Genomic DNA, 11,811 nt, shown 5'->3' with positions numbered 1-11,811 from the left:
AGAATATTCGCGCGCCTTTTATCTTGATCGTTCGATTAAACGATTCGAAGTATTTTTTGTTACATACATTATTCCGAATGCAACTATCTTGATTTTACGTAATCACGTCATGTGGCAAATAAAAAAGCAACGCAAAAAAGAATCTTAGTTTCCAGAAAAACAGCTAACTTGGAATAGAGGGAAAACCTAGAATAGACGATCTTGTAATAGAGGAGAAATCGATGATGAAGAGCATTTTATTTATCGATTCGAACGTATAGTAATATCTAAGTCGATTCACGCATCATGACCGTTGATTAAAAAATCCAAATAAGCTATAAAATTCTTCTAGCTATATCTTTTTTATCGATTATTTAATACTGTAGTACAATCTGTTATTTGTGTTTTATATATTTAATATTTTACATATACGTATATGTGTCGAACACTTGAAGATATTAAATAGACGGACACAATTTTAAGTCATGATGCATGAATATCTAGACTTGACACATGTCGCCTTGAAACCGGAACTATGAGACGTTAGATCTGTTCGTTCCGCTTACACTTTCTACACTCAGATTCATCTCGTTTTTTTCTCTTCAACGCGCGAATATCCACACATTCATTTCGTATCAAGTTTAAAAATGTTTAAGGATAACAAACAAAAAAATACATTGATATTCGTAATGCTCATGAGATAATCTCGTTTGATCACTGAAGATTGAACAAAGACAGATGATACTCGCAAGCATTACGAACGGCAAGTAGAACGCACTAAAAATGAACAAATCTACGAATAATATTGGAGAGGGGCGTATTTCTCAATCTTCATTGGTCGAGTCTGCTCAACACGCGACCAACTTCAGAGAGCAATGGGCATAATATACAAATACAGTTAGCGATTAGAGGAAGTGGTGTGTTTTGTATGTGTGTGGCGTGTGCATATGTATTATACAGTGAAGACGGATTTTGCAACTATACGTAACTGCGGTAAATCCAGAATGTATCGTCTCGTTTTTTAATGTCGTTCGATGCGCGATAATTTACGATTATGTGGCTCTTTTGATGCTAACGAGAAGGAATTTCGATTGAACGATCCTCGATTGCTAGTGATTCGATCAGCGCACACGCACTGTTGCAAGGAAGGAGAGGATAGTCTCGGAGATCGTGAATGCAGTTCTGGTACACTCTATCCCACGCATATGACGAATGTTAACAATTTTAACGTTTTAATCGCGCATTGGCAACGAGAACTGGCCAGATGAAGGTAATCATCAAACGTAGAGCGACACTATCCAGACAAAGAAATTTACGCAAAGGTTAAAAATGTTAAAGTTCTAGAAACACACGGATTACTTACGTGCACGCCGTTCTCCATTTATTGTTTATCGTTTAGGATATTCTTTACCTATTTTTTTCTTCTCCTAGGCATATCACAATGCGATTTAATTACGTAAGTTTTAATCGCGCGATATCAAAGATATTAAGATTTTTCTTAAAAATTTTATAACATTTTAAGTGTATGAATATAATTTTTCGATACTGTTTATTCGTATAGTACGAGAAGACACTTATTAAATATTTTAATACAACAATGATTATTGTAATTGTATGCTTTGTTCACTTATAAATATAAGAATTGATCAGGATTAATAATTAAGAAATAAATTACAAAATAAGAATTACATTTCGCTGTTTCTAACTTTTGTAAAGCATTTTGTACCATGTATTCACTACTTGAATAAATATTTTCTACTTATAGTGTACACAAATTTTCATATTGTTAAAGTATATATATTTTCTAATTGTGTTAATATAATAAAATAATTGATCAATATTTTATAGATAATGTCAGATGATGATGCTGCTTTGGATTCAATGGATACCGAAGAAGAGATATTTGCTTCTCGCAACCGAAGCTTGGAGTCAAATGTTAGACGACCTAAGAGTCTACGCAAGCTGAGGTCGCATTCTGGCTCTAATTCACATATAATTAAAAATAATTTAAGTGTACGACGTAGTACACGTAATAGAATGCAGACTTATGACAACCTCAATACTAGCTGGATTTTAGGTATCAATTATATATAATGTTATATACAAATCTAAAAAATGTGTTACTTGATAATGAAACAACAAAATACTCTTCTACTTGTAAATATGTATAATCAAATTTATGGATTGAAGTATTGAATTTTATTAACTAGAAATGAAAGATTTTTTATCTGTTAGTTTGTTTAGCAGTAATAAATAGATCTTTTAAACTTCTCTTATTATTTTTTATTTTAATAGTTTTAATAGTTTTTCTGTTTCATCTGTTTTACTAAAATTTTCAGGCTTATAAAAATTTTTATTATATTATATTATAATTAATTCTTTATTTTTTATATTTGTATTTGCTCCATTTGAGACAATTATTAATTTTTTTTTAACATTCTGAGAATAAAAGATGTTTTTAATGTTGATCAAAAAAAATTTTATTAACTCTGAAAGAATGTTTAAAGTACAATGTAAAGTTATAATCTAATAATTAAAAATATAATAATTAAAAATTTCTATTTATAAAATATTGATTTATTAACTTATTTTTTGATTAAACAAAGATGAATTTTATTTCTTGAAATAAAATTTTCGGTAATTTAGTTGTTGCTATCACCTTAATACTTTTTGAGCTATTGAAATGTTCTTAATCAAATATAAATAAGACAAGGAAAAAAGAAAAAGTTGAATTCAAACATAAAATAAGATAAATAAAACAGAAAATTCTATATTTATATCAACATAAATATGTATATAAATGTATATATATACATACATTTATCTAGAATCAGGAGAATTTCACAATATATAATTTAAATTGAAAGTTTGTAGAAATAACTAAAATCCAAAATATCGTAATTGTAATTATTTTTATTTATTCATTGTCAATTGCAATTGTTTCTAAATGTTCATCAAAATTAACAGGAACGCAAACTTTAAAAGGATATCCTATGTTTCAACAACATGCTTCTTCCTCGGATAAAGAGATGGTAGATGATGTACCTGGTAGAAAACGTGATCTTCGAGATCGTATGCCCTTGAGATCTCGCGAAAATCATCCACCTAATAAAAATCCGACAAGACATCTTAGGGATAGAACGGAACATGATCGGCAAAATAATAGGGAACTTAGAGGTAGATCTGATCGTGATCTTAAAGAAAGGCCAGAACCAGAAAAAGATATTAGTGAACAAACCAGACCAGCAAACGAAGAAAAAGATACTAGGCATGTAGTTTGATAAAACATTTATGTTGTACTTGATGGAATTTAATATAATTGAAATTAAATTGTTCTTCAGGAGAAAGTCTGATAGCCCAAGCAGATTTAGAGAAGGTCCTGTAACCAGATTGTGTGGAAGTGTAGTTGAGAAAAATGAGAAGCCCAAAGTAGAGCAAGATGAGGCGGATGATGATAGTTTGCGAGAAAGTGAAAAGCCAGATAATAATGATAATTCTGAAAATGAAGATGTGAGCAAACTTATATAATTCTTTTTGCTATCTTAAATAGTAATTTATAAATTTATATTTTTTTTTCCACACATGCATTGTTTTAGGGATATGAGGATATGTATACCCGAATTAAAAGAACAAGACGCACAGCTCAACGGCAACTGCCTAGAGGTAAGGAAAGAGTTCATTTTCACCAGTGCTATAGCAGATATTTTTTATTCTAAAAATAAAATATAATGTATCTTGATTTATTTATACATACAGTAGTGGACAGTGATCTATCCGAATCTTCGGATTCTCCCGGGCCTAGAAAGTATAGTTTACGTCAAAAAAAACCTACTGTAGATAGGTTTCAAGCTAATGTAGAGCCAGTTAGACGATCTATTAGAGCTCTAAGAAGTGTTCTCAGCAATTCAATGAGAAGAAGAAAGCATAGAAGTAAAAGTACGAGTTCTAGTGACTCCAGTGACTCTGAGCCTCAACGTTATGACAAGAAGAAGGGCAAAAAAGCGAGGTATTTATACATATCACAAGAAAGTTTTTATTGGGCAATGATTTCATCAGTAAATATCATGAGCATTGAATGATATTTTCACAGACAATCGGCGATACCGCAAGGCGGTCCACCAGATCGAAAAGCTGACATAAATCCTATTACTTTAGACACTAATATTAGATTTAGCGATGTTGGTGGTTTAGCATCTCACATTCACTGCCTCAAAGAAATGGTCGTTTTTCCTATGTTGTATCCAGATGTTTTTGAAAGATATAACACTACTGCACCAAAGGGTGTCTTGTTTCATGGTCCACCAGGTATCAAATCTATTATTTCATAAAAGAATAATAAAATCAAAGCTTATTTTGAAATTTTATACAAATTGAAAATCTATTTAGGAACTGGTAAGACGTTGATAGCCAGAGCATTAGCCAATGAATGCAGTCAAGGTAACAAGAAAATGGCTTTCTTTATGAGGAAAGGAGCGGATTGCCTATCAAAGTGGGTTGGGGAATCGGAACGACAATTGAGATTATTATTTGAACAAGCTCAACAAATGAAACCGTCCATAATATTTTTTGACGAAATAGATGGTTTGGCACCTGTCAGAAGTACTAAGCAAGATCAGATTCATGCCAGCATTGTATCCACACTCTTAGCACTCATGGATGGTCTTAGTGACAGAGGAGAGGTAATAAAAATTAAACACAAAGAATATTTTTGTGCTACGTGTTTCTTTACAGTTTTTCATTTTTTACTTGTTAAAAGGTTATAGTCATTGGTGCAACAAACAGAATCGACGCAATCGATCCGGCTCTGCGAAGACCTGGCCGTTTCGATCGCGAACTTTTCTTTCCGTTACCTGCTATGAAAGAGAGATTAGAAATTCTAAAGATTCATGTCAGTAAGTGGAAAAATCCACCATCTGAACAATTGTTAGAAATACTGGCGGAGAAAGCAACTGGATATTGCGGCTCGGACTTGAGAGCCTTATGTACCGAAGCAGTGCTACAAGGATTAAGAAGAACTTATCCACAAATTTATATGACAAACGACAGACTGTTGCTAGATCCAGATAGAGTCGAAGTACGTTTTGTAACAAGAAAAATTATGCAATCAATATATAACAAAAATTTTATTTTAGAAATTGTTAATAATATATTATTAATTTATAGGTAAAAAAACGTGATTTTATGCAAGCAAGTTCTATGCTCGTTCCATCGTCGCATAGAGTAACTCCATGTGCAGGAAGAAAATTACAACTTTTTATGGTGCCATTGTTAGGACCTCCATTGGAAGAATTAATTAATTTGGTGAAAGGAATATTTCCTCATGGTGTAAACCCTGCTATGGCAAAGTAATTAGTTTTTCACATATATTTAATTATTTTTCGAATATATGTATGATATTGTGACAATGATAAAAATATTTGTCTTTTTTCAAATTGTTATTTATATATTTTTTTTTATAGAATAAAGAATGCTAAGGGTATCTACCGCCCAAGACTATTAATTTCGGGTGGCAGTCTATCTGAAGGTCAGGGACCTCATTTAGCTCAAGCATTATTATATTGTATGGAACATTTGCCAGTCCAAATTTTGGATGTTAGCACATTATTTGCAGAAAGCGCTCGATCTCCGGAAGAAACTTGTGTGCAGGTTATATAACATTACTATATATTTAATATTAATGCGATTATAACATATTTATCTAAAACTTTTAAAGTTTTATAATAATTGAAAATAATAGATAGTAATTATATAAGTATTTTATTTATTTTATATTATATAATTCCCTCAAATTATATACAATATAATTTATAATTTTGTGTCAAAGAGTTTTAATTTAATAATATCTATTTAATATTACAGGTAATTAATGAAGCTGCTAGAAATGTACCGTCCATAATTTATATTCGATCAATTGACAAATGGTGGCCTCTTGTACCAGAGACAGTGAAAGCAGTTTTCCTATGTCGTATCGCAGCACTGGATCCTTCATTACCAATTTTAATTCTTGCGACAAGCGACGCGACGTATCAAGATCTCCCTAATCAATTGAAAAACTTGTTCAGCGAATTACGTGGAGAAGTGTATTCCATGAAAACTCCTACCACCGAGCAAAGAATGAAATTTTTCCGACATATTTTTATGGTTCAGAGTCTAAGATCGCCGCAAATCAAAAGTAACAAAGTAGAAGTTTTAGAAACACTGCCATTAGCACCGAATCCATTGCCAAAGAAACTAACTGAAACAGAAAAACGGATCATGTACGAGAAAGATGAAGTATCTTTGAGAGAGTTACGGATTTTCCTGAGAGAAATCTGTGCTAAACTAGCGAGAAATCGACAGTAAGGATATCTTATAAATTATTTTCTTGCTTCTTTTTTTTTATTTTACAGCAATAGAGGTATTTATAAATAATATTGGTGTTTCAGATTTTTCATGTTTACGAAGCCAGTGGATACAGAGGAAGTGCCTGATTACAACTTGATAATAAAACGACCTATGGATCTGGAAACAATGATGACTAAAATCGATATGAATTGTTATCTATGCGCTCGCGAATTTCTCGACGATATTGATCTCATATGCAGAAACGCTCTGGAATACAATCCGGACAGGTTAGTAATTCGAGAGGGACGATCTTTCTAAAATTCATTGTGTGAATCAAGAAAAACAGTCACATTAGTTTTGTGCGAAAGTATCTCCGTTACAGAAGCGCAGCTTACATTATCGATATTGTACTATAACTTAAGGTAATTTTTTAGCGATACTATCTTTTTCTATATTGACATTCATATTGTGTGTTTTCATGTCAGCTTACGTGATAGGCCCTCCCTCGGAATATTAAAGAGGTAGTTGAGCTTTTTGCTGTTTACCCGTAATGCTGTTATCGTTCCGTAGATAATAGTGGTTTTCAATTTAGAGCGCACTATAATTGTTGTTTTATTAGATACCATTGTAACTAAATCACTATGCATCATTGAAGGCCACTCCCATTAGTCCTCACGCTTTCTGTTAATGGAATGCTGAAAGATCTTGCTAAAGTTTTGTGTATATGCGACTAATATATGTTTCCCACTCTTTCCACAGGGATCCTGCTGATAAATTGATAAGACATCGGGCATGCTCCTTGCGGGATAATGCTTACGCTTTAATAAAAGCCGAACTAGACTCCGATTTCGAGGATAAGTGTCGTGAAATTTCTAAGAATCGCCGAATTTTAGAAAGCAATTGTAATAACGAGGAAGAAAGCAAAAAATCAGAATCTATCTCCACAAATGAACGAATGGAAAAGAAGGAGTCCGTAAATTCTAGTCATTCCCTCATCGTGAACGGAAAGAAATTCGGTAGTTCAAGAAAACGTAAAATACCTGCATGGGCGAGAGGTTATGTGAAGAAAGTTCATAAGAAGAAAAAGATCGCTTTCGATGAAAGTGTTACCGAGGTAGTCGCAAGTAAATCGCTAAACAATGAAACTACTACTAGTATTGATCTAGAAAAATTCCAAGAATTCGAAACCGAAGCGAATAATGTTTTAAACGGCCATGTGGGATTGTTCGATAATACCGATTCGGAGAACGATTCGCAAAATGAAAATTCAAAGGAAAGCCAAAACGGCACTGTTACAGATCAACGAATTGATAATCTCGACCAAATGGAATTATGTTTCATAGAAGAAGATAAACATATTGGGAACGGTGATTCGAGTTCGTCGTCTCGACGCGAAAGCATGGATGAATTGTCGTTCGCCATTGAAAGCGATTCTAGTCGAGATAAAATTGAAGAAAATGAAAAAGTTTTAGTTGATAAAAGTGAACTCGAAAATGCGTGGCATTATATTGTTGAAATAACAAAGGATTTTCCTGTTGAGGTATTGTGCGATATCTACGTACAACTAAGCAGATGTGTTGGGAAATATGCTCATAAATATGATAGAAAATCACTGCCAAAGGTAAATATATATTCTGTTTATTATAAAAAAAATAGAACATAGGCATATAGCATTAAAAAAATATCAATTTGAATATGTAAATGCATGCAAATGTATACATTGTTAATTTACATATTACATATTGTATACATGAATTAACATAGAGAGGATATATTTATTAATATATTAATATATTGTTACTTGGATTATATGCAGGACTTGCTCAAGGAAGTGGAAAAGTTTACGGAGTACAAGCGACAGTGTCATTAGAATACACACGATACAAGTAGGTATGGCATATATGAAAGAAAATGCAGCATGTTGCTAACGAGACAAACGTGTTATACATTACGCCATCACAATATTTTTAGCGACACTAATCTTTAATAAAAAATCAGAGATGGTTTCTTTTATATATTTATACTGAAATTACAAAGCCGAATATTATCATTGTATCAAACAAAACTTTGGAATGATATATTTTTTAGTTATTATACTGCCAGTCTTTAGGTAAATAATAGCATACATCTGCAAAGCAATCGCATTTGTTGTTTAAAATGCAGCAGGAGATTAGTTTTAATTAAATATTGAATTCCAGATATGTACACATAATCCAATTAAATTTTGTACATATTGTAAAAGTGCTGTAAATGTCCAAACAAGTAATTATTTGATATTTGACATGATAAGGTAGTATCGTGATTCTCAATCACATGACTGAAGTAATAAGAATGAATCACGTCGCTGTCTTATTACTTGCAGTTGCTTATATACTTTTTTAGAAAATAAATTTGGTTTATATCCGTCAAAGAAAAAAATTTTATAAATTTTATCATATATTATCATCAGTCTCATAATAATAATTGCTATCATAATTATTAGTATTAATATTATCTTTATTGCGTTTATAGCCTTTTATTATTCTTTACTTATAATTGAGATTATATTACTTTCATTACCATAGTCAGCCAGAAGATAAAAATAATAAATTGTTAAACATTTTTTGCATCATTTTCTTTAAGAATAATTATAGATTTTTGCTTGAAGAAAAAAATCAGGTATATGTACAAAATTCCTTTTCTTCTCTTTCAAATTTTATTTGAAATTACATTGCAAAATTTTAAAGTACATACTGATGGGAAATAACGAAAACACAGGAATTAATACATTATGTACTTAACTATTTCCATTCAAATATTCCATTCAAATACACTAACATGGTATAATGCATCCCCAATTCTAGAACATCATTATTTTAAACACTTACAAGACACAAGAAATCGATATTTTATTATATTATTGACGAGGGACTATTCCAAATATTCGTCTTCAATCCGAATAAAAATTTACAAGTAAGGAGAGCTAAAATATGAAACGTATTTCTTTATATGTATTAAAATTGTGGTTCTCATACAATATATCAATATACCTCGCGAAACAAAATGTATCAATTCAAATTCTTATTAAAATGTAAGATGATATTACTTGTGGCGTATATAGAGTTACATAGGATAAGTCGAAGATTATTATCGCGAAAAAAAATCCACATAAAAGTATTTGAATTTAGTAATAAAAAAATAAAAAATATTCAGAATTAACATATTAAAAAAAACCTATGCTATATGAACATATCTTTTTGTAACAGTACTGTTTTATCAGAATCTTGTTAAGGTTTTTAATCAAGCATTCGAGAGAACAATCGATATTGTTTATCTGATTAAATATGATTCTTTTTTCGCGATAGCAGTTTTCGATCCTTCCTATATTAGTACAGTTCACTTTATACAAAATAACTTAAGGCATATTCGAAATGCGATTAGATATCTGCAATTTAAATAGACCAAAGTTGTAAAAAAAAGATAAGATCGAATATGAAAACTTAACACACGTGCGTACGCGCGTACACACAATTATGAAATACCTCGATAAAAAAATGTGTTATACAATGGCGGCTAGTTAGTCATGTTTAAATTAATTTTGAAACTTCACGGAAGAGTAAATGGACTTTATAATTGCAAAATTTATCGTTTGCACAGCGAGATCTCAGAGTGGATTACAGTAATTAATATTAAATATTTGAATTAGGATTAAAGAAATGAATTTGAGTTGACAACAAAGTATTTATTTCCGGTTGGTCCTAATAAGCACTTTTGAATATCTGGCCGTCGCTTTACAAAGTATTCCGGGACTATCGCACTTTCTTCAATTTTATTTTCTTTTATTTTTTTTTATTCTTTTATTTATTATATTTCATCGAAACTAACTGTAAATAAATTATCTCATATTTAATTGTTTATAACTCCAAAGCTATATTGAGAGATGTCTCTCGATTTAAAACAACTGCCATTTTTATTAATCAGAGAATATCCGCGCTCGAGAAGAAATTGTGTGACGATTCTGGGAGACTTTGTTATATATATATTTATATATATACGTATAAATATTAGTAAATACTTATAGAGTATATAACGCCTTCCAGATTCGTGTATTGGTTGTGATTTGCTATAATCGTGAAAAATTAGTTACCAGATATAAACCAGATAGATCAGATAAAATTGTATGCGACGAGACGAAAACTCGTTTTCATCTGAGCTGTTTCAAACAGCCTAAAAAGCCGATTCTCTTCGATATAACCATTTAAACAATATGTTTGATTGTCGAATTGTACATATACACTTATAGAGCACGATCCATCTTCTACCACTTAAACCATACGATTGAATACAGAAGAGCTACAAGAAATAAACTCTATCAATAAAACTTATGTGATCTACGAGTAATATCTTTCTTAGGAATATGTTATTGTTGTTAAGATGTGATGAATTTTTAGCAATCGTGCGGTTGAAAGATAATCTAACAGGTTTTATTAGTAGCATATCCGTTTTTCGCGTCAGGTGATAGCGATGAAATTCTTTTCATAGCAATGAAATTTTGTAGTTAGCGTAAAAATTCGTTCTGTTCTGCGATTGGATCATTCGTCGAAATTCGATTGTATTACTTGCGAAATTTTCTAGTGACTAGAGAGTCGAAAAGACTGAGATTTAGAAGAAAAAAATGCTCGCTTTTTAGTGTTCGTATGAAGTTTATTATGAGGTACGCGCTTTCAAAATTCGATTAGGAAAGGAAGGATATGAGAAAAAGAAGATCGTTATAGTATCATATGAATTATCACCGATTCTCTTACACGCGCGATGATGAAGAATTCTCGTCAGTGAGAATTATATAAATATTTGCCAAAGAAGTAACAACAGATAATGCTCTAGCAGAACTCTCTTCTCGCATATATAATTATAATCATTGTAAAGCATTAAACGTAAATTACAAGGAAAAAACGCCGAGCGGATGTGATTTTTCTTCTAGCGATTACGATTTACATTCCGCTTCGAAATAATCCGAAAAAAACGCAATTTCATTCTTGGTGCTATTTTCGGACATGCTGTCATTTCACTATCACATGCGCATGAATTGTGAATCCGTGTATATATATATATATATGTATATGTATATGTATGTATGTATGTATGCATGTATATGCGCCATCAGATCGAGAAGTTATCTCATAACACTGCCGATTATGAAAACGAGCACTACCACATTTATTTTTCCATTTTTCTGTGTTTCTCAATAATATCACTTAAGACTACTCTCTACGAACAATGAGATGTCAACACGTTTGAACTGTAGCATATCAAATCTGGCAATTTTTTTCTATGGACATAGTAGATAGTAGCCTTAAGAGAATCCACACATACATACATACGACAAGTTGGAAAAGATACGGACGAAAAGCGACGATGCATCCACTGCCTTATTTATTTTATCATATATAAATATATATATTACATATATAAGTAACACACATTTTATAGTCATACATATAGTGAAATAAAATTTCGTAATGTAATCAA

At 31.3% G+C, this 11,811-nt stretch overlaps 1 protein-coding gene across 2 annotated transcripts; it reads left to right on the top strand.

Moving 5' to 3' along the window:
- Window positions 1-920: 920 nt before the first annotated feature.
- On the top strand, window positions 921-11,811 carry LOC138938090 (ATPase family AAA domain-containing protein 2). Of its 2 annotated transcripts, XM_070304840.1 has the most exons (16): window positions 921-1,249; window positions 1,828-2,056; window positions 2,947-3,247; window positions 3,321-3,489; window positions 3,576-3,642; window positions 3,736-3,985; window positions 4,070-4,284; window positions 4,366-4,658; window positions 4,736-5,053; window positions 5,143-5,324; window positions 5,439-5,625; window positions 5,839-6,317; window positions 6,405-6,590; window positions 6,789-6,824; window positions 7,063-7,924; window positions 8,120-11,811. In XM_070304840.1, the coding sequence occupies exons 1-16, from the start codon at window positions 1,244-1,246 to the stop codon at window positions 8,171-8,173; spliced, it is 3,834 nt and encodes a 1,277-aa protein (XP_070160941.1). In that variant the 5' UTR covers window positions 921-1,243; the 3' UTR covers window positions 8,174-11,811. The 2 variants fall into 2 exon arrangements, with proteins under 2 accessions (XP_070160941.1, XP_070160942.1); XM_070304841.1 differs by lacking the exon at window positions 6,789-6,824.

This window comes from Polyergus mexicanus, unplaced genomic scaffold, assembly GCF_030449975.1.
Source record: "Polyergus mexicanus isolate NDT 795.1 unplaced genomic scaffold, iyPolMexi1.0 SCAF_12, whole genome shotgun sequence".
Classification (NCBI taxonomy): domain Eukaryota; kingdom Metazoa; phylum Arthropoda; class Insecta; order Hymenoptera; family Formicidae; genus Polyergus; species Polyergus mexicanus.
The sequence above is the reverse complement of the archived record's forward strand: the minus strand, read 5'-3'. Positions and strand labels throughout refer to the sequence as shown.